This window comes from Ylistrum balloti, unplaced genomic scaffold (genome assembly GCF_031769215.1).
Source record: "Ylistrum balloti isolate Yb309-2 unplaced genomic scaffold, AGI_CSIRO_Ybal_v1 Utg369832, whole genome shotgun sequence".
Taxonomy (NCBI): Eukaryota; Metazoa; Mollusca; class Bivalvia; order Pectinida; family Pectinidae; genus Ylistrum; species Ylistrum balloti.
Window position 1 is genome coordinate 334,800 of NW_026781994.1, and position 27,712 is coordinate 362,511.

At 34.0% G+C, this 27,712-nt stretch overlaps 1 protein-coding gene across 1 annotated transcript; it reads right to left on the reverse strand.

The window, feature by feature from the left end:
- Positions 1-321: 321 nt before the first annotated feature.
- Positions 322-23,525, reverse strand: LOC132545223 (prestin-like). Its single transcript, XM_060208899.1, has 19 exons — positions 23,407-23,525; positions 22,088-22,164; positions 20,291-20,401; positions 17,840-18,126; positions 17,024-17,188; positions 15,541-15,702; positions 14,238-14,320; positions 12,967-13,114; positions 12,589-12,702; positions 12,136-12,213; positions 9,806-9,901; positions 4,461-4,567; positions 4,011-4,080; positions 3,390-3,617; positions 2,885-3,082; positions 2,210-2,264; positions 1,747-1,859; positions 546-665; positions 322-327 (listed from the first exon to the last, which is right to left on the reverse strand). The coding sequence occupies exons 1-19, from the start codon at positions 23,523-23,525 to the stop codon at positions 322-324; spliced, it is 2,337 nt and encodes a 778-aa protein (XP_060064882.1).
- Positions 23,526-27,712: the final 4,187 nt, after the last annotated feature.

The window sequence follows — 27,712 nt, forward strand, 5'->3', positions numbered from 1 at the left end:
TGTTCGATGTAATTTACGACAATTCTAGTTTGTTCAACAAATTACATTTTTAAGTCCATTTAAAAACGATTATTGGCCCTAGTAAATGTTTATGTTGTTCAAGGCACATGATTCGATATTCCATTCTATACAAAGATGGAACATGGGTTGTCTTTCTTTGTCCCACTCTTTAATCAATGGACATTGATTCTCATCCTAGAGACATTTTTCACAGACATTTCAAATCGATGTATAAGCCAGACACATTATTGTTTATATCACGGTATCCGCCGTTGTAAATTCTATACGGATGTGTGAAGTAATATATCGTCACTGCAAAGTTTACACCTGAAACGTATAAAATATTTCTATTAGAAATTACATTACTATAAAAAGTACTACTAATGGTTACTGACCTTACTTTTTTATCACAGCAAAATTATGATATGAGTGAGAAATCATGAAGTATATTTTCATTTTCAAAATTCTTAATAAGATAAATTTATTTAAATATATGTATTACTTTCCGGTATTAGTCTATATGTACTTTTCTCAATATTCAATACCTGAGTAGTCGCGTCGACTTCTTCGGAACACTCTCCCGCTGTAGTTAAGTTAGTAAAGGACGAGGTGTCTCCGAACTCTCGCTTTACCATCTCTAGGTACTTGGGATCGGCTGTCACTAACTATAACCATAAACAATAAATTCGGAAACATGAAAGGTATGCTTTAATATTTGCGTTGATGATTTTGTATTTCTCATATTTTTCGTATTTTGATGTACAGTTATATGTTGATATTGGATAAGATATACATTGATATAATTACAACCTAGGTATGGTTTTGTATCTTGTATATTACTCTGCTATTCTACGTGAGAGTCAGTATTACGCATTCATTATAACCAACCAGCATATCAAGGTCAACATAATATCTCCCTTTATTCATTCAGACAACATTAAGCGTAACAGATAAAACAGCAACACAGCGAAGAACCGCATAAAGACATCTCCCACACTGGTGTAAACCTATTGATGATTTATTCCGTTGAGGTTAGAGGGGTACTTCTTACACTAGCTTTTTAAATTTCAAACTTGGTCAAAAGTAACCTCTGACCTTTAACCTTGAGAGATGACCACTACAATTTAATTTGGTTCGAGACTATGTTGTAAATATGAATTATATTCTGTCCAACGGTTTTCGAGATATCTTTTACGGAAGCTTAATATTCCAAGTTGTTAACAGTGACCTTTAACCTTTAACCTTGACCGATAACCAATAAAATCTGATCAGGAGTTGACCTCGATGAGGTGAGGTAATGGTGTGAATAGCTGTCTATCGGTTCATCTTGTACACCATGCCATCACGCACGCATGCACAGGCAGATAAAACGATTGATATGTAGCCCCTTATTTATGCGATTTTTTTAACTAGAAAATGTCTTTATGGCAATAATATACGCTCAAATGTATATAAGTATCATTCTGTTTGATGAACTTGCAGAAGTTCTTTGACTCATTATTTCTGATCCGATAACCACCTAAATGCGATATGATTTAGACTATGTATTGGGGAAAAATATGAAGAGGTTCTCAAGATATATGACACTGATTCTGAACTAGACGCATCGAGACTTGACGGACAGACATCCCCTACCCACTCCTCCCCCAATTCTCAGCCTACATGACAGCCTCGTTTTGCACTTAAATGACAATTTTGTATTTCTTAGGTAAACAGGTGGTTTCGGACGCTTCATACAATACATACATGTGCGTGAATTTCCTGCGATATCACCACAGCCTCATGTACTGTATAATACAGACAGTTGTACTCCACCTCGTGGTAAAAATCAGCCTTCTTCAGGATATTTCGTCCATCCTCTGAGAAAATGCATAATTAAGAGTATAAAATCAAAGACATATTGTGCAACCACTTTATCCATCATTTCGTTTTCTGTATTATGTTTGTCAAATACGATGACGTAATAAAACATTCAGTTTTAACGAGCTGACGTTCGTGTTTATTTTCGTATTATTTTCCGGGAACACTTTTGTTATCTAGGTGTTACTTGAACCTCATTTTGAAGTTCTAAATTCAAATATGTAACTATCAACGGACTGTTATTTCAGTCATCAAGTGAACTAAATTCAAAGCAGAGAACTACAATAAGGATATAAAATACTGATAATACTGTTTGCGTCACGGGGAATGTTTGTTTATCACTACTCACCTCTCAAACCTGCTAGAAACACTTTTATTCCAACGTCTTTGTACTCGTTGACTATCTGTAATTACAAAGTGCTTGTCAAAATCAATTGCTTTTAACTATGCTGTAAATGTAAACACTCGTATCGAACATTACCACACTAGCATTGTTTGTAAACCAACATATCTACCACACAGAAACCCCTCATATATATTTAATGTTTGGAATCTGGAAATCAATAGATTTTCAAAATCCACGTAACAAGCATTGATATTATAGGATGTTTAGGGCATTGTAAAATCGTTAGTTTTCGTACACTGTCACAGGACTTGTATAACAACCAAGCACGTTAACAAAGGATCCGTACACCAGGTAACCATAAAGGGGATTAAACAATATATTACAAATAATTGCAAATGTTTATTTTTATTTTCTAGCGAAAAAAGTCAACCTTAAGTGGTCTATTTGTCAAGTAATAATTCAGTATAAGGTCCGATGATTGTTTAGGTGAACAGTAAATGAAAGGGTAGAGGAAGTGCACAATATGGCCATCTCTACAGGTGATTAAGGTGCTGTGCAACGTTATATAATAGCGTTGTAAATACCAATTAAGTTCAGCGAGAACATCAATGATCCATTCAAGCAATATTCTTTAGCACTATATCTTGTTTATACTTTGTAATGTTCCAAACACAATACCTGGGCTAAGATTTTAACGGCACTGGTGTCCACGTAGTCGATGACGGAACAGTCTATCACGAGAGTGTGGATGGGCGGTATCCATGCTTTAGAGAATAGGTCTACAATCTCATTCTTCTGCTCAATTAGTAGGTTTTTATGTTCGTCAGTTAATTCCTCTGGGACTTCTTCCTCGATTTCTACCTCTATGGCGTTCTTCTGACGTACGATTTCCTTCTGTTTAACAGGAATTATTATTCTGTTATCATTTCCTTTCTATTATAGAGATGCGTATACATACGAGGTCATCAACATTGAACTATCAACACATCAAAGAAAATTTCAAACTTCACATCTAAATTTCAACAAATTATCCACAATAATTTTGTGTGAATTGTTTGTATTTCTGGAGAGTTTATCTTTAGCTATTATTTTCAAACACGCATAAAACGGGCTTTCGAGAGTATTTTGTACTCGACCCAGAACATTTGAAATACAATAACAGGTGTGAAAACTAATGTTTAACCTTTTCCTTCTTTGTCTTAGATTTTGTTTGTCTTTCTTCTACTTCAGCCAACTCCTGTTCTCTCTTCCTCTGCAACAGGGCTTTGTATAACGCTCGCTGCTTCTTTCCTTTAAGTTTTTTGGGATTCAGTCCCGTTCTCTCATAAAGGCGATCTCGGAATTGTTCCGCATTAGCAAAATACAAGGACGACTCAAAGCGAAATATTTTAATTCCTGGTAACTCATATACCTGAAAATGATTTTATACTTTCGTCAAGATTAAATGTGATAATATTTACATTTTAGCATAATAAATTCCTAAATTATGGATGCATGTTAGAATCATATGACACAATGTAAACATACACAGTTTTCTCTATATTTCTGTTTTCAATTTTTCCAAAACAATCAAAAGGGTAATTGCATTAAATATATCTAGAAATGGCATCTCGACTTTGAACGGGAAAAAACTGCCGTTTGGAGTAAATAAATAATATCGAATGCATGCCTAGATTGTAATCTCCATTATTCAGAACGTTGTTTATTATCATTATCGTTTATGCCGAATTAAAAAACCAGGTACTGCAGTTTATTACAATATGTTTCATATACATATGTAACGATATATTTTATAAATGTTTACCTGACGATTTCGTTTCAAGTCCTTGTACGTTGTTGTCCCAGGTACTCTTCCCAAAATACAAGTGTGCGGTCTACAAATAGATAATTGTTGACAATAGGGATACATTGATGGAAGGATGTCTGAAATCATGATCAGAACTTGTTGTATTTATAACAGAATATCCTATATAACCAAATACCATTTCTTTAATTGATATCCTTTACAAAGGAGTGCCGCAATGCTATTTCGACTTCTTGGTAGACAGGAACGTTGGTGATTACCCATTATTATGTAGTTACTTAAGTGAATGAAAGTAATTCTTAGTCGCTCACACTAACATATCTTTGGTTTAATGGATATTTCATCGTCGAATATCAATTGCTGCAATTGTGTAACTTAATATAACTCTGGAAAAGGTTGGAAATGCGTTTGTTTTTTTCTTAAATAACAATGAAAAAGATGCAGACTTACTTTTGTGAATTTCTCACTATAAAATATAGTGCAAATATTACACCCACAAGCAGACCAAGGGCAACATCTAGAACAACAGTGGCTATGAATGTCACGAACCATACAGCCTGCAAAACAACAAATTGTCATTAAACACTTTTCAGATGAATATGAAAATAAATCCGCGAAACCTAATAAACAATAGCAAAATTGTTTAAGGAAACAAAATTAAATTGTCTGTGAGAAGCAATGTCAATAAACCTATTCACATAGTACATTAACAAGAAGGTCGCCATCAAGCCCTACATTTGTGAACATAACACCTATACGCAGATAAATAGATCATAACAGAATATCAAGCCATACATTTGTGAACATAATACCAATACGCAGATGAATAGATCATAACAGAATATCAAGCCATACATTTGTGAACATAATACCAATACGCAGATGAATAGATCATAACAGAATATCAAGCCATACATTTGTGAACATAATACCAATACGCAGATGAATAGATCATAACAGAATATCAAGCCATACATTTGTGAACATAACACCAATACGCAGATAAATAGATCATAACAGAATATCAAAAGACCGCAGATGATCCATTACACAATGAGTCTAAAATAGGAGAGTAATGTGCCTGTAATATATAATATACAATGTAGATAAAATTAAGCGTTAACCTCCTGATAAAGATTAAAGAACATTTATCCTACGATGACTCTCAAGTCTTGTCCTCATCCATCCTATGAAGCCTGGGTTATTCATATCCCCGGTCGTGCACATACTACTTTCCCTAGGGTACAACATAGTGTCAGAACTTTATCTCATACAAAAACACTAGGTCTTCACCGTGCATCTGTATCATCAGCAAGCAAGCAGTTAATACTATTGCAGATAGATTGAGTCAAAGACTGTGTATTACATCCAATTATTAAAACGTAAATTAATCCACAAACGTACCACAGTAATACCATATGGTAATGACTATTATATGTCATACAGGAGAACCTGGGAATCAATCAGTCACTGTATGCCTAACTCTTAATTATCATATATGTCCTAGTATACAGTTCGTAGTGCTGTAAATGTCAAACCGAATTCACTCGAATTCAGAATGTATATCAGATATGATTGTATCCTCGTCGACTGAAGCTTTCTAATTACCGGGTAAACTTGTAGCTCCCAGTATACTAAACAATCTACAATACAAACAAAAGACACTCCAATGAATAACATCTTTCAATACAAATTTAGAATTAGTTACAGTAAAGCCAGATAATGAATAAACTGTATCGTACAGTTGTTTCATCCTCCGAGCACTCTTCAGTGATGCAAAGGGAGTACAGTTTGAACCCTAACAGTCGACTGAGGATACGCATAATTGATTGACAGAAATGAAAAATCTATATTGGGAGATGCACCCGCCCAATTATCAATAAATTTCATGATCTCGATATATCTGAAAGAATTTTAGAATATTTCAAAAGAATGTCAAGACATACATTCACATAAAGAGAAGAAGGTATGAGTTTTTCAGTAACTCACTACTAATATTAGACATAGTTTTACATAATGGGAGGTATGTATAAGTTTTCAGTATGTGATATAGACTAGCCGGTGACTCAAATACATTGTGACATACGTTCACGTAGAGACGTAGATATGAGTTTTCTATACGTGTAATAGACTAGCAAGTGATTCACTACTATGGACATACATTCACATGCAGAGAAGTAGGTATGAGTTTTCTATACGTGTTACAAGCTAGCCAGTGATTCAATACTATGAATAAACCGCACCTGAAAATGCTGGTTGCAACACTAATTTTAATTAGACAAGAAGCAAAATGTTTCATGAAAAGCATTACCCTTAAATACATACCTTGAATATATTGTCATTAAAAATCAATAGTAATTAATAAAGTGTACGGAAAAAAACATGATTCATAAAGTGAAATTCATGTAGAAAAACACATCTAGATTGGATATGGCATCCAAATATAGTGTCATTACCATTATTCATGAATTTACATTAAATAATTAAAGTTTTGTGTCATCATTGCCATGGCGGCAAGTTATTAAGACACGGATGGCCGCCTTCATGGTGTCATTCACGACCTAGAACCTGATGTACTACCTTACAGACATGTCAATGACAAGTACAGGCCTGCAACACAGCTAATGTTACAGTCGGAATCTATCATTCGAATACGCTTAACTTTTAATATAAAAAGATCATTTTAACGCTAAACGAGTAGTTTTACTCAATACTTATATTATGATGTTTTCTATTGATAATGCAATCCTGAGCTCTTTAAACTTTAATCTTTTTGCAGCTTGAAGGAAAATCATCTATGTACATGTAACTCCGATTTCCTTTATTTATTTTTATAATAACAGGCAATTTAATAAATTGTTCTATACAAACAGGATTAAATGTTACTAAATAAGTTTGAATTTCTCCTTCTGTTAAAAAAATCCTGACAACTTTGCGCTATGAAACAAGCAAAACTCTCAGAAGCTAATGATTTAATGCATTGTCATGACTTTCACAAATAATTTATGACCCTACAATTGTAAACTAGTTGTCAAATAAAGTAAATACAATGCATTCACTATAATATCATGAAAAAGTGCTGATATATACTATTCAATAGAAGAGTTCCCTTTTAGGGAATACGCTTTTCACAATATGTCTTTTCTGTTGAAACTTCAGCAGACACAAAGTTATTTATATCAAAAGTGTTAATGATTCTTAACCTAAAAAAAACGGAAATGATAGCATGCACTTAATATCTGCGAGACACTCAAATTGGTCGTGTTTAACAGAAATATATATTACACGATAGAAAGTATGTGATTAGATATGTGAAATCTTACAAATATTCTGTTACTTTCGGAAATGAGATATTTTGAAATCACATAGCTTGGGATTTTTACCTAACAGTGACTGAGCTATTGCGCAGTGGTCTAAGATATTCTTTGCATCGACATTAAGTTCCTAACAATAGTTTATTTTAATGAATTAATGTAATGAAATGACTCGGGGAGGTGGGTCACGAAAGATGACAAAAATTAGACAATATTAACAAATCATAACACATTACCGAAAGTTGTTTCTCTACAGTTAAATTAGTTCATCGCATGTTTACATTTTAAAGGTACATTGGGTATAAAATCTTTTTTTTTTTTTTAACTTTCCAAGGTCTTTCTTTAAAAATCGCCTATTTCTTCCCACGCTCGATAAAGTCTCTGTTTAAATGCAAATGTTACAAGCAAAAATAAATTTCTTTTGGGGAATGAAAGTGATGGTATTTAAATATTTATTCTCTTAATGGTAACGCGAGAGTCTTTTGTTCAAATGTGCTTTAGAAATTGTAACGGAAGTAGCGATAAATAAGTAAATTAAAACTTATGATATGGAGATATATCGATTATGCAAAAGCAGAATACTTACAATATCTGCTAGTATTCAGGGTGAAGTGGGAGGAATTACCATCATTAAAAGCTTGTGCAATGAGGTCAGGAGTGACAAAAGTGAGGTCATAGTGCAATGCTAGTATCTGAGTATAACGTCAAAGTTTTGAAGGTAATGTATGAATATATTCATGTGTGATTAAAGTAAGCATCCTCGTTTTTAACGGTGCGAATCCCTCCTACAATGAGGCAAATATTGTCTAATTGTGATTACTGAGGTAGGAGAATCAAAATCCACATTATCCTGGGTGTAAGAAGTGACATTGGTATACTATATGGAATCAAAATCAATCTTGATTTCTTTTCACAATTAATTAAAAGGCCGTTACGTTTCTAAAGCAACATCTGATTATCGTACATATATCTATCTATGCTTGTCAATCATAGTAAGAGATGTTTAATTATAGACAACAGTAACATAAAAGTATGACAGATCTATTGAACTTTAAAGAATGAATGAAAAGGAATCAATAAATGCACAGTAGAACAGGTAGACGTTAGGGTCAAACACATAATGGTTTTTTTCTCAGAAGAACACGTGCTGCTTCCAAATAAGATGCAATGAAATTTAAAACAGTAAAATACTAATACAATTATGTAAATATGTTCATATATGAGCAAATAGACATAAAATTCCTGAATATTGCTTATGAGATTCTCTTCATCAAAAGAACTGATATATCAAAACAACTGGTTGAGCGATACTCGTTAACATAAATTTGTCAATATATATAAAAAACGGTTGATCAATAATACGTTACCATCAATTACCTGTTTAATGCTGTGAACGTAAATTCTTAACTCATAAGTATTAATTTTCTAAAGTTGTTACTAAAATCTCTATTACTGTTAAGAAGAAGAAATTATGCTAGAATACTGTTATGGAATAACATTGCATGTAATGCTATTTGATACATGGAGATATTTACAATAAAAATGACTTTGCACTTTCCTTTAAGACATATTGAAGTTGACCAGACTTTTAACAGGAATTTTGCATTATTTTATTTTTCACTAGGATTCACATTTTTGTTAATAAAAATCTCAAAAATCAAATTATTTTCTTAACTTAGAAAACATACCGTTCTTGTTGATAGAATTTGCAGAAAAGCTTTAAAGAAAATAGAAAGTTGGTGGTCACATCAACATGTTGACTGTAAAAGCAGCAAAGTCAAACAAGAGTTATTTATGTAGAAAAGTCATGGGAGAAGTAGCGTACCTCTTGATCTCTTTCGTCCATCCCATCCATACTGGAGCATGTCGAATTGGTGATGGCTCCATTGATTTATAAACTCTCACATTTTCCTGGTCCAATATCATTACATTTATCGAAACCGATAATTTAACTCCAAATCTTATAAAGTTTAAAATCATTAAAAAATTAAATCCATGGCGCTTTTTCTGCTTTCATCATTACATCAACTACTCTTTTTTAAAAAAACAAACTTCCGATAAAACATAATTACAGAACTAAGAGACTGAATTAGGTAATGTCTGATATCACGATTCTCATATTCGGAGGAAACGAACTCCGAGTCTCCCCAATAAGGCACTGATGAATTGCATCACAAAAAATGGTTCAAATGTCAAGATGTCATCAACGAACTCAAACAGAATCCAGGTAACACCAATGCAAGTCCATTGTCGGTGACAATCATCTTCTATTCATCCTGTATGAGCTCTATCCACTACCGTGACCGCAAATATTGAAGCCAATTTGCATGCAGCTTCCGATCATTACTAAGCCACTAGCGTTGTTTTGTTTTTCCACTGTCACGGTAGATCAATCTTGCATAGCTTATTTATTTTCAGATCTTCGATTAGTTTCCCATCACCTTGTCATACTGACACATGCAATAAGGTTTTTTGACTTACAAAATCTCGCCTACACAGCTTCCACAGAACTCGCATCTGGTTGAATTGTTTGAACATGCCTTTCAGTGTGACGATGACAATACAAGCCAGGATGCACTGTCAATATAAGAAACATGAACAGGTAGCAATGTATTTGTATTAAATATTCATAGCATAATCATCAGGAGTATGCTGAGGGTATAACGACTACACATCAATACCTGTACTACAGTGGATACGTTCTATATGTCACCTGTTATGTTTTCATCAGTCTTCATATAACAGCTATATGTGAACCTATCGAATCACCACAAAGCGGTCCTACACCAATTAGTACTACAAATCCCACAAAATTTGTATTGTATAAGTGTTTGTCATCTATACCATACCGGTATGAGGGCCTACCACATCGGTATTAGCGCTCGAAGTTGGTGGTGACAATGGAATGCGCCGTCACTTATTGGCTTCGATATCATATATTAGTTTGCTTCACGCGCTGTGTCGTTCCAGCGCGTGCCTGCGAGGCCTCATGGGACAGCCGAGAATATGGACGGGTTTGTTGAGTGATACCTTGTAGTAGATACCATTGTCATAGACACTGAATGCATCCCATTCACAAAGAAACTCACACGGGGTTCGGCCAGCATTTACACAATTTCAGTAGCCTTTCACTTTTGCCGGAAACAAAGTGTGGCTTTATCAGTTGTAGGTTTTGGGGACCCGAAAGTGAATTGATTTGTAGAATATTTGTTTCGACATAAAGGACTATCCTCGGTCATGTAGTGTGTCTGTTAGCATACACAAAACTAACGGTATGACGGTGTGAATTATTCATAGGCAGGTGAAATATTGATATCGTTTTAGGTATTTTTGAAATACTTTACGCTGGGATGAAAGAGTTCAAAAGTGGGTTGTATTTGCAGAATGATAGAAATCCAATATGACCCGTTTCTAAACATACTATTTAACAGTATTGATTGCATCTCAAATAAACAGCAACATTTTCGGATGAGTCTTTTGTATTGCTATCAGAATACAAAATTACATTATTCGCGTTATCTATCCCACTGTAAACAAATATTATTGTCCAACAGATAATTCCCTTGATCGACAGGTACAAGGTATTGGTGTCCGTGTAATCGACACGTGTCATTAGACTACAATGGAAATGACTATGTCATATCATCGTGACATGATTGTCATCAGTAAGTGGGGTTAGTTTACATAGCTAGCTTATATCTGCTTTTTGTTCTGTCTCCTGTACATCCATGACGATGGAAAATAAATATATCCGGTCAACAGGACTCGTCTTTATATGAGAAAATTCATTTTTTTCATAAAAGTCATATTAAGCTATTAAGCACATAACAAAGCTCTGACAGATTTCAAATACTTCAAAGCGTTCAATCAGATTAGTGTGTCAAAAATGGTCTAATGTTATTTCTAAAACCGTCAGTTGAGCAGAAATTTCACCATATCATTATCAACTGCATTTGATCATGCGATAAAAGCTGAGTAGTGTGCACTTATTTATTATATATAATGAATCTCATGTTTCTGTAAGCGTTGTGTAAAAACGGAATTTTGGTTCTGATGCTCGGCATGCAATATAAATGATTGGACAACTTGCTCCATCATATATATTGTATATAACAATATCTAGATATGTTTAAAATAGTCGTCTATTTTCCATGTCTGCTGACATTGGTAGATCGTTAGAAAGTTTTGAGATATTAATGATTTACATGAATCTCATGGTTGAAGCGTTTTGAATATCCAATTGAAATAATAATACACAGACGCATTCAAATGCAACACTGTTTCATCACATATTTTTTTCTAGTTTTAAGTTGGATAATATATATAGGGAAAATATGTCCATGTTTTGCAATTTCGATTTTGTAAAGTGCTTTCAGTTAAAACAATTCAGCAACAATTTCGAACATGCCTAAACCAAATTCTGATGCCACAAAAATCCAATAAGTAACGTGAAATAACAATGAGAAAGTGCATCACATCTAAACCTATATTTATATCATACTGAAACCTGTCATTTATAAGTGGTTTGGAAGTTGTAATCAATCATTCATTGTCAACATGCCAATAAAAGCCCTCGATCGCAATTACATTCCACAGGGAACAGATAGATTATTTACATTGACCGAATAAGCTTCTTTAGAAAACTATGAAAAATTGTTAAAATACCAGCACTAAAGCCATCTGATCTGTGTTACGTCACGCCACCAAATGCGTGTTTGTCAACTGCTGATTGTAGTTTTGATATTTTTTGTTGTTGTTTTCAAATCTAATAATCAATGAATTGGCTTTCATCACTAGTACGATGTACTTACATTTGGCAACGACGAAAACAAGGGTCCTATGTAAAGTAAAACAATGAGCAGAACAAAGGATGAGAATATCCCTACCATCTGCAAAAGAGAAACATCAACAATATTCTTTTAGTTATAATAATACATTGTAATGAACAGATAAAATACAAAAAATATAGGCTCTTTTTACTAAATGTTTGATTTCACTATTTACAAACCTCCAAACAATACCAAACAACTAAACAATTGTTAGCAATTATCGTTTAAATCAATAATTCCTATACGATCCATGAGCGTAACTTCAACATCATAGTTCTGTCTCTTATATATTAGTTATACATATGTCTTAAAATAGCATTAACAAAATATAAAAAAGCGTTAAATAATTTTTACATGCAAGGAAAAAACGACATCGCGTTTTCATGACATAAAAAAGGTTCGCTTGAAGGCAATGGTATTCCAAAACGGTCTTACCTGGGTACAACCTCCCGCATTGTCCTGTACCAGACTCCTGGACAGAGATGCTGCCGAACAGAAGCAAGAGAAGAAAGACCCCAGGAAGTTGCACATCCCGTTAGCGACAAGTTCCTGCAATGTTAAAAGTTAATAAAAAAAAAGTTTCATTGAAGACAAACTGCATTCTGAACAAACGAATGTAACTTCTGTTGAAATCACTAGTACATTGGTGTTGTTGTATAAACAAAGATATTGGAGAACATGAAAATAATACTTAGATTCGCATTTAAAAATTAATTACAATGCTAATGAGACATGCAGCAGATAGTTAAGCGATAATATGACAGACATGGGAAGTGGTGAGCAGTTATTACTGATTAACAAAGCTCTTTGTACCTGGTTTGTGTTGACGGCGTAATCGTGTTTTTCCGCAAGAATTTTGGCCATGGCATATGAGATGGTGAATGCCACGAACCCCATCATCAATCCGTCTGCAAATGTCTCCCACACATACCGTAAGTCGTGGGCGCTGGCAGGGGGCAGGCTTGGTGAAGGAGATGTTAATATTTAATACAATTATACTGAATAACTGTCTGGGGTGTACAATATTCACACGGAAGAGTATTCTAATTTCTAAAGAAATATGATGCAAAAAGGTGATGATTGACGTCGATTGATATAGGAAATTGTTCACAAAGCTTCGACACAATGAAGAAATATTGATTATGATACTGTTATAGTATTACAATGCCAAACAACAAGGCTTCTATTTTGATATGTTGAGATGTTGTACGAGGTTATGCAGTATTTACCATGTTATTGAAAATACAACTAACGCAGTATGTTAATGTCATTACATTATATAAGGATATGCTGAAGTGTATAACGTATGATGTAATGAATAATATAGAAACACGCCTTCCAATTAATAGACATTTGTAATGAAGAAACTGTTAGCCAGCACTATAGAATATAATAATTGTCTGAGAAATAATTTCCTATTTTATATTTCGCTGAAAGTTTATAGAATTTTGAAGGATTTCATATCAGGACCTGCAATGAATTAATTGTTAATGTCCTACGTCTAAACCAGAGAGGACCATTGAAATCAACAATAAGATACTTCGATAGATAAAGTATATACACCATACGATGCAGGGAGACGATAGTAGTTTATATGGGCATCATATAATGTGTTACGCTAGAAGACACGAGTGCAAGATTCTATTTATCACATTTCCTATGACAAGACTTTTTTCGACGCGGACGATACGTTTTTTATGACTGAGATAATCATTAGTTCTCAAGACGTGACCTATTTACAACATCACAATTGTTTTATTTCACATGTGTCTTAAGACAGCTACAATATGTCCATACAACATGACACTACAAGTCAATTATTAAAGAACTTATAATACACAATAAGTGTAGAGAAAGGTGCTAGCAGGACTTAAACAGTTTCTAACCATAACTGGCATATTGGAGGATCACATTTCAACGTTTACCAACCAAGACTGTTATCTTAAAGACGATAAACACCTTTTGCGTAAAAGTACTGGAATGTCATAACATCAGAAATGCATTCTTTGTTCTTTGGTCTTACATTTTGGTGACAAGAATAATACTTCTATACGCGCCCATTATATTTACAATAAGTTACTCACCCTCTCGGAATCATGCCCACCACGTCCACTTGGAACTCCTCGTGTATTCTCGTATAATACGATATCACAGTTGATGCAATAACCTTTGATGAACAGAAATCAATAAGATAACCATCGGTAGACAGTATCGGGTATTATCTATGAGGACAATTTGTCATTACACGTAACATAGGCACGATAAAATGTCTCCCTATACATCAAATATATACCAAAATCATCAATTCAAACGGAAAAGCACATTTGCACAAAATAATTATTTTAATAGCAGATTAATTTTTTTTTCATTTTTTCAGTTCTAATTGATAAAGTTATCGATGGTAAATAACCATTTTAAGGCTGAGATGTAAAACTGAAGTGAAACAAAACAGCTGCAATGGAAAATATTTCTACTGATGAGCGATTCAATCAGACGTCCTATCTACATAAACCATGAAACAGATAAAATGCTTCAAAAGATCTTTCAGACTTTTTTAAGAAAAGAAATGACGTTACATCAATTAACAATGTAAACTATTGAAAAAAACCTTAAGAGTGCACGGCTGCAGATATCTCTGCATTATAGTCAGTTTTGCTTAGGTGCTTAACGCCGTCCTGTTTGCTAAAATATGGATTGTTCTATAGATTTCGATAGAGTTGGCATCCGGTATTGTATTATGAATTATAATGATTTTAATGACGCCATATCGATATAGAATTCACAAGAGGTATTATTAAATGGTAGGTTTGTATATAGATTGAATGTAATACTTTTATTCCATCTTTTCCAGACTGAAGAAATCCAAAAAAAATTGTGGAATTACTAACGGTCGTCGAGTCTCCAACATTTGAGTCCAATCAGAATGATGCAAACGTGTTCAGTTTAGTGGTATGTTTTCAATAAAGGCCAATTACGATGGTGATTGTATGATATGAACATAACAGAGAATGTCATTGTGTGTTAACCTGGAGAGGTATATCCACGTTTTTTTTAACTGTTGTAAAATTCCCTGATCTCAACAAGCCTCGTGCTTTGCATTGAGCTCCCCTCATCTCGCTTCGAAGGGAGTGAAAGATTCTATTAATCATCACAAATGGTGGTAAATTTGTTCTCTATGCAAACGTTCCTAGTTCCCAAGCAATCCTGGAAACTATGAGGGATGGCAATTTCCATGAAGGATCGAGAATAATATCGCAGACGAGCGTCGATTGTATAGTTGGAGTCTAAAGCATTCGACTGATTTGTAAACGGTCATTTCTTGTCATCGGTTTACATCACATTTCTAAGGAATGGAAGGTCGAGGGTTTAAAGGGAAACGTTACTCACCACAATTAGCTCTATAGGAACTGGGGCCGGGAGGTCCTGTTGACACGACGGGTTGTTGTTAACTCCTTCTTTGATGAGGACGAGGACAAATATACAGGTGACTGATGCCGTGGCCGTGACTGGGTTCACGGTTTCGATGTTGTTGAAAAAATCTCTGTAAAACTGTACAAAAGTATTCGTATTAAAATGGTATTTTGATTCGTTCGACATTCTGAAAAGAGAACAGGTGTTTTGTGGGTAAAGGTTTGAAATGATATCTTTTGTCAAGACTAAGGATATCAGTTATGATTGATGTTCCAGATGGTAAAAGTGTGAGTAAATGCTGAGTACTTACAAATATGCAATTGGAAATGTACATTAAAAATTGAATTTGAAATTTAATAAATAATAGGATCGTGTTGATGAGAAAAGTTAAGTGAACACATATGACAAGAATACCTACAAACGTCTTTAAAGAACAAACTCCAATCTGTATTCCAAGACATTTTCCTTCATAGTATTAAGTGTGAGGATGGTTCGTATCAAGATCAAGTTGCTTTCCTAAACATTCGATGTACGGTTCTCTACGAATTTTGGTTCAGTGACCTCAGATTTGTCGTTCTTAATTTAATATTTCTCTCTATTTAACGAGGTTTCATAACCATGACACTGACACGCTATCAGCGTGTTCCTAATGAAGTCATTTTGACGTCTTAAAGAACGCATGTTTTCAACAACAGGAAAAAGATGGCGTCATAACTTCAAAATGCTGTTTTGTGCATAAGCAGTAAAGTATCCCCTATTGAGATCATATGTCATTAAAAGTAGATTGTATAAGCGGTTAATAGCTTAAGCGTCTCTTTCTTAATGAGTACTCCGACAATTCGGAAAACAGAGTACACGTGATTGGCGAACGTTCGAGCTAAGTCACGTGACATGGGGGAAATTAACTTCACTAAATTTTCTAATTTCAAATTAATGAACAATCTACCGCTGTTATAATCATCATTTATTCACATTTTGTCATCGATTAAGGACTTTTTCCTCCGAGAATGGAAACAATAGTCATGACGTCACGCTGTTACTCGTGGCGCGAATCAATAAGCGGCATCAATGATGACGAGACTTGTATGGGCTTTTACAAATTACAAGCCACTCAAATTCTCAATATTTAATACATTTTAAATAAAGTCTTAGGAACTATATGCCATGTCCAAACTGTTGGAAGTTTCGACGAAAACCGTGCTGAGTTAAAGTAAAATATGGATCATTTAGAAGTCTGAACTGTCTACTTTTAAGCGTAACCTCACGTATAACGTGTTATGGAAGAGCTGCATGACTGTTAAATTATTGTTAGTATGACACGTGAGAAGCATATTACCCACCTTTCAATGAACCCCTAATAAATATTCCCAGATTGATTGACATGTAAGCTATGTTATTCGTTATATTCGTGGCGTTTTCATATCAATTAAGATAAGAGCATACTAAAACATTTACTAACGTATATGAGACGCAGTGGACCGTGGTAGGGATGAACTTTGACCCCGAAGAGGTGATGCACTTGGCTGGAAAATACATGCACCGCCGCACCCGTGGTAAATCCACTAATCAGCGGGTCTGACAAGAACGAGGCGAGAAATCCCAATCGGAACACGCCCATCATCAGCTGTAATAGATAGAATTAACCATACTGAATGTCGGAACTAGAGCAGGACATCAAGCTCTATCATGGCATATCAATTATTAAAATTTCAAGGCCAAACGAAATTATATCAACCATTTATCTCAGCAGCTACAAAAAAAGGCAAAACAGATGTCAGGTACAGTATCATAACTATAAAAAGGCCAACTTTGTGCGTGTAATATCATATTCGGTCTCAGCAGAAAAAGGAAAAATGAAAGATTTTCGCTACTTTTTACCACTTAATTCTGATTTACTCGATCTTCATGTATCTTTTAATTGCTTTATTTTTGGGTTTTGTTTTTTGTTTTGTTTTTATGTTTTGTATCTTTGCATATTATCGCAATGTCCATATATGACATGTACACCAGTACATCAAGTTTGACACACGGAAATGTTTATTTGCAATTATTTGTAAAATGTTTACAGTTGGACTGATACAGTGTGACATGCACAAACAGTTAATACTCAATAAGTTATGTAGTGTATATTCTACTGCTGTTCATTTTACAAACACATTCTGCAGATTTTTTCTCGGATGCAATACAACTTAAATAGTGCCAGACCTAATCATTCTCTCCTCGTGTGATTATTTCCTAATTTAATAAAATTCGGCAACACCAAGTTTTAACACACCTGAAAAACGCCAACGGTAAACGTGGCAGACATAGCGTATGCGATTTTCATTTGATCTAGTTCAGAGAAGGTGTTTTCAGCTGGGTTGCCGCCAGAATCCTGGAGTACATTGAAGCCATCCCCGGAAGCGTTAGTATTGTAGACTGTCGTTTGTGTAACGTTAATGATGTCCCACGCTTCAACGGTCGTAGAGTTAGACGTGGCAGTACCTGCATGCAAAGCCTCGTATCTCTCGAGACCCTCCTGGACCACCGACCCTATCATCAAACTCGTCACTGCAAATGTTCCTAAACAAAAGAAGTCAATCAACATTAAATTATCTTAATATTTAAAATACTATCTAGTCATCATGGAATTTTGCTCACTCTGGGTAATTTGTAAGCGTATTGAGTAGACAACAGTGCAGGTTCCACTGAACTGGAACGTCAATACACAATACAATTCAGTTTTCCGTGTTAAACAGACTAAACAAAACAAAATTGTAATTCGGAACGTTCAATTACATAAGTACTGCTCTCACGGTAAACTAATTGAGAAAGCAGACATCGGAGCACTGTTCCGGACCATCAAACAGACCATACAATGTTATACAATAGTACACTGATGACAGGACGTGTATTGATTATCAGGTGAGTATATTCACCCTGCGGGAACATAAAGTGAAAAAACAGTTTCCATCAATGTTTCTATAATGGTTATTGTAACAAAAGTGTTTGGACGCCTGTGGTCCAAGAGTTGTTGCCCTTATTTTAGTCTCTGTTCAAACTTCTGATTGGTATGACCTTATTCGTCAACAGAAATGTAAATCGGACCCGTGTTAGATAAGTATGTACAAGATGTCGATATTTAATTTACCTTTAAACACGTGTTACACTGTCAACATTACCAATACAGGCATGTACATATCTCAACACTTCTCCATCATAGTATCACTCTTTAGCTTTAGAACGCGTTGGATTGTCATAGATACCCATATTTTTTTCTCAGAGGTCATCATTTATCCACACACAGGTTTATAAATCAACAGTTTACCAAAGACACGTGTTGAAAATTCACCAATAATTTGAAGATAAGTATGTGTTTAGGGGTCTTTAAACATAAACATGTGTTTAGGTTCACTAGTTGTTAAACATAGAAAACGTGTTTAGAATTTACTAGAAGTTAAACAGACGTGTAAAAAAGTCTAGACGATAAAATTACACATAAAATCGTCATGTTGATTTGCAGGCACCACAATTGACAGGTTCTCAGAGAAAAATTTACCAATAGATATATGTTTCGGGGTATTTAAACATAGACACGTGGACAGATTTTCAGAAGAAAAATTACCCATAGATATGTGTTTCGGGGTATTTAAACATAGACACGTGGACAGATTTTCAGAAGAAAACTTACCCATAGATATGTGTTTCGGGGTATTTAAACATAGACACGTGGACAGATTTTCAGAAGAAAACTTACCCATAGATATGTGTTTCGGGGTATTTGAACACAGACGCGACGTCAGATTTTCAGAAGAAAACTTACCCATAGATATGTGTTTCGGGGTATTTAAACATAGACACGTGGACAGATTTTCAGAAGAAAACTTACCCATAGATATGTGTTTCGGGGTATCTAAACATAGGCACGTGGACAGATTTTCAGAAGAAAACTTACCCATAGATATGTGTTTCGGGGTATTTAAACATAGACACGTGGACAGATTTTCAGAAGAAAACTTACCCATAGATATGTGTTTCGGGGTATTTAAACATAGACACGTGGACAGATTTTCAGAAGAAAACTTACCCATAAATATGTGTTTCGGGGTATTTAAACATAGACACGTGGACAGATTTTCAGAAGAAAACTTACCCATAGATATGTGTTTCGGGGTACTTAAACATAGACACGTGGACAGATTTTCAGAAGAAAACTTACCCATAGATCTGTGTTTCGGGGTATTTAAACACAGACACGACGTCAGATTTTCAGAAGAAAACTTACCCATAGATATGTGTTTCGGGGTATTTGAACACAGACACGACGTCAGATTTTCAGAAGAAAACTTACCCATAGATCTGTGTTTCGGGGTATTTAAACACAGACACGACGTCAGATTTTCAGAAGAATACTTACCCATAGATATGTGTTTCGGGGTATTGAAACATAGACATGTGGACAGATTTTCAGAAGAATACTTACCAATAGATATTTGTTTCGGGGTATTTAAACACAGACACGACGTCAGATTTTCAGAAGAATACTTACCCATAGATATGTGTTTCAGGGTATTTAAACATAGACATGTGGACAGATTTTCAGAAGAATACTTACCAATAGATATTTGTTTCGGGGTATTTAAACATAGACACGTGGACAGATTTTCAGAAGAATACTTACCCATAGATATGTGTTTCGGGGTATTTATACATAGACATGACGACAGATTTTCAGAAGAATACTTACCCATAGATATGTGTTTCGATGAGCCAAAGAAGAAATACGTTAGTACTGGAAGAAACGAGCTGTAAAGTCCATAAACGGGAGGTAACTCTGCAAGCAGTCCATATGCCATTCCTACAAGTTATTACACAAAGAATTATTTAAAAAATGGATGTAGCATGATGTTAATAAATTTTGATAGATATAGTTTAAGGTACATCTTAAAACATGCAGGCAATGTACAATGTACCATGTACAGTCCGTCACCTGTACATTGTAAATAATTCCCTATGTACCATGCAGAGTACACTCCCTTTGTTGAATATGCCTTGTTCAGTACGTATCCTTTAAACCGTACAGTACATCCCTGTGCACTCTGTACAGTACATACCCTTTTTGGAATATACTACGTCCCCAATACAGTGTTGAATATTCCCTGGACAATGTGTAAGCCACCCTGTACATTATGTACCCTGTGTTGAACACACACTATGATAAGTACAATGTGTATAACATACCCTGTACAATACATATACTATACAATACATCATGTGTTGAACATACCAGGTACAATTTGTTCCCTGTGCGTTACGTACCGTGTTGAATATACCATGTACAGTACGTGTACCTCTTGTTGAAGAAACTGTTCACAATACATACCCTTTACATTACACCGGATCGTGAATATTCCATTTACAATGCGTTCCCCTTACCATGCGTACCCTGTTTTGAATATATCATACAATACGTGCCCTGCGTTGAATATATCCCGTAGAATGCTTACCCTGTGTTGAATATACCGTGCACGAAGTATCTTGCATTGACCATACATTGTAACATGCGTACCCCGTACTGAATATTTCCTATGCAATTTATACTATGTGCAATCAGTGCGTACCTGTGTTGAATATAACCTGTACCGAGTTTACCTATGTTGAATATAACCTGTACCGAGTTTACCTATGTTGAATATAACCTGTACCATGCGTACCTATGTTGAATATAACCTGTACCATGCGTACCTGTGTTGAATATAACCTGTACCGAGTTTACCTATGTTGAATATAACCTGTACCAAGTTTACCTATGTTGAATATAACCTGTACCATGCGTACCTATGTTGAATATAACCTGTACCATGCGTACCGGTGTTGAATATAACCTGTACCATGCGTACCTATGTTTAATATAACCTGTAACATGCGTACCTACGTTGAATATAACATGTACCATGCGTACCTGTGTTGAATATAACCTGTAGCATGCGTACCGGTGTTGAATATAACCTGTAACATGCGTACCTACGTTGAATATAACATGTACCATGCGTACCTATGTTGAATATAACCTGTACCATGCGTACCTGTGTTGAATATAACCTGTACCATGCGTACCTGTGTTGGATATAACATGTAACATGCGTACCTATGTTGAATATAACATTTACCATGCGTACCTGTGTTGAATATAACATGTATCATGCGTACCTGTGTTGAATATAACCTGTACCATGCGTACCTATGTTGAATATAACCTGTACCGAGTGTACCTGCGTTAAATATTTCCTGATGGATAACTGTAAAATTATTTTTCATGGGGGATGTATTTTTGTTGATTTCGAGAGTTTCCTTAATCCACGAATCATATGTCCACTTACAGTTAAAATAGATATAAATAGATTTATTCGATTATACTTATCCACAAAATTAATTGTCTACGAAATATTATTTTTAAACCCCAAGAAAATTGAGCACTACGAATAAGCGTACCCGAAGTAGAGTGAACATCATACGATAGCCAGCGCAATATGTAAGTACATACCCTGTGGTATATGGACAATGGCCACCGTCAGTCCAGCCAGGAAGTCAGATAATAAAAACCTTCTTAAACTGTATTTCCTCATAATGCGCCAGAATGGGAAAAGTTCATTTAAGAAGGAACTGGTGCATTGTACAGAGCAACTCGGATTCGGGATTACGGAGTTGATAGATTTCCACACTTTTTTTAGTTTTAACTTTCCGGAGAGTTCTCGTTTCACTTTTTCATGTGATCGTTTTAGAGCCTCGGTCCGGAACTTTCTTCTCCGATTCATTTCCAACAAGGTAGCTCGTACGTTTGGATCCATGTTGATTCAACTTCATCAAACGTATCCTGGATTTCTAGGAACTAACGGATTTCTTTTGTCCTTTGTAGAAGTTGAATCGATAAATTGTCTAATATCTCAAATGTAAATTACATTCCATAACACACACATTATTAAATCCTATTTTAAAATATTTTTTATCTTTATAATCTTTTCAGTCCATATCAGTTGAAGTGTGATGTTTTCTCCAACATTTCACTTCACCTGTTCGTCGATCTATTCACAGGAATCTTATACCACAAGACTGAAATATAAAAACAAAACAGATTTACTAAATCGACATTGTCTCATCGTCTGTTGACCTTTTCTATTGGTTGTGAAAGGGGCCCCGAGGGGTCGGGATTGACAGGAACATATCAGATCCCTATCTTGTCACTTGACGCATTAAATTAATAGATATGTAAGATTTAATGTTTTCTGTAACAATTTAATTTGAATTAATATCTGCTACCTTGATAATTTGACAAGATTGTGATCTTTATAGTCACACTTGTCAACAGTGTCATATAACAGTACATTTATTTGGGAAAAAATGAACTATGAAAAAAATAGAAGATAAAAAATATGTATAAAATAGAATTTGGCCATTTCCCACATAACGGTTTACATATCTTAAATTTTATCAAATAAAATGAAGTGTTACCTGGATATAAAGCTTGATTGTTAAATTTCGTAATTATACAACAGTAACATTAATTACAGGTATTTATTACCATCAAAACACATCTATAATAAGTCATAGTTGTATGTAGGTATTAGTTATCATGTTTTCGATGACAATGTTTGCTTTTATGATACAACAAGTTCATTTATTCGCGAATTATCCCCAGTCAATCCCCCAATTCGATCTCTATGACGTGAAATACCACCACTGACAAGTAATGCATCTCTCACATCTTCCAATGAGGCGTGTCGGCCAGTGGGAACGGACACTATCTGTCTTCCACCGATACACATATGGAAAGCATTGTTAGCTTTATACAAAGTGTCGTTATACAAAGCCACAAGCACGGGAAAATATTTAAGAACTTGGCGAATATTGTGAAATCGCGTTTTAACGAAATCAACGAGTATGAAGATGTTAAAGAAAGGATCGTTAAATACAGTGTACGCCATTTTACATTTCGTTGAACAATTTTTCTGTAAGAGTGCATCCATATCATTGAACTATTTTTTCTGTAAGAGTGATATTATTGAACTATTTTTGTGTAGGAGTGTTTCTTTATTATTGAACAAATTTTGTGTAAGAGCGTTTCTTTATTATTGAACTGTTTTTCTCGTCCAAAAATAATTTCATTAGCACATCTTCTCATACATATAGTTCATCTTATATCAACATATAATGCCCCTTTATGTTATGAAACATAATCACATACATTATTGGCTATTTACAAGTGCCTAGTGTTGATTATTGTAAGGTATATGCTTCAGGTCACGTACCAGTACTTAATCCTAATGTTTTATCGATTTAATCTGCTACCTGTACAGTTATAATAGCCTTGGGTACAGGTAAGCCATACTATTCATTACCTGTCTCGCACCCGCCCACCCTGTTATCCAGTTTCAATCTCCATTTTACTCCGAAATCAAATCCTCGGGGGCTAATGGCGACACCGACGAAAACATTAATCAGACTCACACGCAACCCATATCCCTGTGTAACATTATCTGTAATACTAAACCATTTCCCCATTTTTTTTTATTCTGCAGTTTAGTTATTTACTAGCTGACAGGTCAAAAACGTGTTTTGAGAGCATTTGGTGTTATATGATAGATTTTTTTTTAATTTTAAAATTTAAACGTTTTCCCAAACATAAAGTGTAGTTTAAAGTCCGCGTTTCAAGGCTTCCAAGTGCGATGGGGCCAAAAAAATAACCTCTATAAAGAAAACCATGTAAAGGAATTGCAAAACCTAACAAAATTACGTAGCAATTTCCTCTTCTTTTGAACATGCGAGGAAAAACTTTCCCATTGTCAATTGAATTTAATTTCCAGTTCATAAAAGTTCTGTAAATATTTAGACTTTGTTTCATTCATCCGGACTTTGGAATGTCTATAAAGTCACACAAACCAACCATACAGTTCTTAAAATACTTTAATTTATTCAACATAATGGCTTCTACTTCGTTTGTAAGGTCAACATACGACTGAAATCGACTAATACAGTAGTACTGTCATTACGGCCCACCAACACCTAAGGTTATGTTATTCATTGTGAGATGGATCAGGGACGTAACTATGTAAAAATATCTCTCTTCCTTACACAAAAAGACATTGATATGTATACACCAAAATTTAGGTTATATACCATGACAGTTCAAATTGAGGATTCCCTCGTCAAAACAATCATTAATTTGTCATCGAGCTGTTTTTAACATGTTAATTCTAATCTGAATGAACATACAGCCTTAAGGGAGATAACTCTAGCACATCATAATGAGTTTTGAACTTTTACTGAGATTCAATAGTGTAAAACCAAATGTAAAAAAAAAGTGTTTACAGTTGACAGTTCTATCCTTAGAAATTATATGGTATTTTTTTATCAATAGGCTATGCTTATCTTTTTGTATTTCTCACCTGATCATATACATATGTAGATATTCTTAATAAACTCGGAACATTTTGTCAACCAGTCCGAATAACTTTCTTATCTATAGGGGAATTACAAAAAAAAACAAAAAAGAAAAAGAAAAAAACATCACATGCACAATCCAAAATCTTCACTGAAAAATAAAAAAATGAATAAATAAATAAATAAATAAAAAAAAAATGTTTGTAAAAAAAAAAGATCCATTTCTTTGAACTTATTTCAGTGAATAGCCACTAAATGGCTGTGATTAAAAACTAGTTATCATGAGGTATGTAGTGGTTTCTTTGACAACAGCTAAATAGTTTTCCAGCAAAGTCTTTCAAATCAACTTGTACAGATATAAAATGGTCTAGTATATATATTATGCTAATCAGCATTTCTTTTTACAATCCAGTCTCCATAACTAATTTGTATAGGGCTGTTTAGTAAAAGTGTTAGTTGTTTATTTTCCAGTTTCAATAGAGGATGTAAAATAAGTTCCCTTCTCTACTATAAAAAAATGTAATATTAAAAAAATGCTGTAGGTCTCTTTTTTAAGCCTGTTATCAATACAAAATATTGAAGTGTATATATCTATTAACTGTCATTGGCAAATATATTTGATATATGCCTAAACATATTATCAAAAATGAATCTTACTTAATTAAAAATCAACATCATGTGACATGTTTAAAGAGCCTTGTTATCATTTCGAAATGAGATAAAAACCTGACAATTTGGTAATTCTAGGAGAGTAATGATTTTGGCTTTGGTTTACTGTTGGTACATGAACTATGTTTTGTACATAAGGAATAAATCTTTCTACAATCTGGGTACATAATGTAAATATTTTTATACTTTTTAGGATATATATGATAAATAATTCACAAAACTCTAATATCATCAAATATACCTGGACATATAATGGGCTAATTAAATAAAATATGAATTAACTTGGTGGTTGGGTGTCACTGTGGTAACACACTTGTCTTTCACCTAGACGTCTTGGGTTCAATATCCAGAATAAATATGAAAAAGTATGGGGTCACCCACTTAACAATGTAGGTTTTCTGTAGGTGCTGCATTTCCAAAGTAAGACCCCTGATGGGCTTTTATTCAGGCCTATAAGAGTGATATAATATAAGTTTGAGAAACTTATTATGAAATTGTTGTAAAATAAATAGCGTTTATAAATAAAACGTTGAAATAATTGATAAAGCACATACCATCTCCAACATACTTGATCATTTTGTGATCAATCTAAATCGAAATTAAGTGTAAATAACAAAACTTACAAAATGTTATACATCTGAATGCACATACAATGTCATATAAAATTAAATTTCAAACAACACTTATAATGAAAATAACACAATATGTAAAACATAGCAACTATAATGATAAACAAATTGTATACTAACAGATATATAGTGATTGTATGGTAGTACATAAAGCAATGTAAAACTATAGTAAAATGAAACTAAAAAGTGCGTAATATTTGTGATTGTAGCTACAAAAAACCATATATAATCTGACTAAATCTCATTGATTTTAGACAATTTTTAAGACTAATCAGAAAATAAACACAGCATCAACAAATGAGTATCATTTTATGTAAGGACATTGTCAGGATTTTTTTTATAGATATAGAAACAGTGTATGACCTAAAACTTCCATCTGACATGTGCTTTATGAGTTTAAGAATTTTTATTCCAGCAAACCTTTGGTGAGCTTAAATAAAAAAATTTGTGAGGAGTTTCAGAAATCACATACTGAATGAATCAAATGTTTGATCCTTTTTATCACATAATGAATTATTTTGGCAAATACCAAAGAAAACGGACATTTCCTTGTCAAACTTGAAGTCAGTGAGTCTCCATGGTTTCCTCACGAAGCAATCAATTTGAGCATGTGACAATATTTCATTGCCTAAATCTGACATCAAATTAGGTTATATTACCTATATGTAAAGTTAATAACAAGGAAATCATGTGTTAAAATTAGATTCCCTAATTAAAATATATGAAATGTTTTTTCAGTTTTTGGTTGAATATTTGTATAAATCATTTTTAAATTATGTAATTATATGACATGAGATTATTTTAACAATTGATATATACTTCATTGATTTTTTTAACATTCCATCAATCTAGACATGGACACAGACTTTGAATATTCTGACTCCATGATCCAACAACATACAAAAGGTAATATATTTATGTTCTTCATTCTACCTGAATAAGTAACTCCCCTTTAAGCTTTCTAACGGGTCTGATAGTATTGTATATAGTCACAGCTAAGAAGGGAGGCAACTCATACAGCTGGTAGAGTTTCCTATTCTGTACATAGCACAAATATGAAGCTCTATCACAGCTCACAAAAACAACTTTACAAAATATTTTTCCATTGTGAATTTATATAAACATATTCTTTTATCTTTTTAAGTTACTGCAGTCTTTTCGTTTAATTTTTCATTAATTTATTGCAATAAATTACAACTGATTTGTTAAACAATTACAAAACATACAAGTGTCTTAATAAGTACCTCAAGGCAAATAAAATTATATTTTGTGTAAAAGATCTTCAACAATAAAAACCAAAATGCATGAAAAACTTTGACAAATATGGACGGAACAATTCTGTTGGATATAGCCTCCAATTATACACACGGGGAAAGACTGTAGTCATGATTTACATTGTAAATCAGGAAATTTCAATTAAAAAAATCTTGATT

What these genes read in the sequence shown, in the direction of transcription:
- LOC132545223 (XM_060208899.1), bottom strand. Translation starts at nt 23,525, where the DNA reads ATGGCGTACACTGTATTTAACGATCCTTTCTTTAACATCTTCATACTC. An exon ending in CATTGTCCATATACCACAGG is followed by an intron (nt 20,402 to 22,087) that starts GTATGTACTTAC and finishes AATAACTTGTAG; the next exon opens with GAATGGCATATGGACTGCTT. An exon ending in ATCGAAACACATATCTATGG is followed by an intron (nt 18,127 to 20,290) that starts GTAAGTATTCTT and finishes TCTTTTGTTTAG; the next exon opens with GAACATTTGCAGTGACGAGT.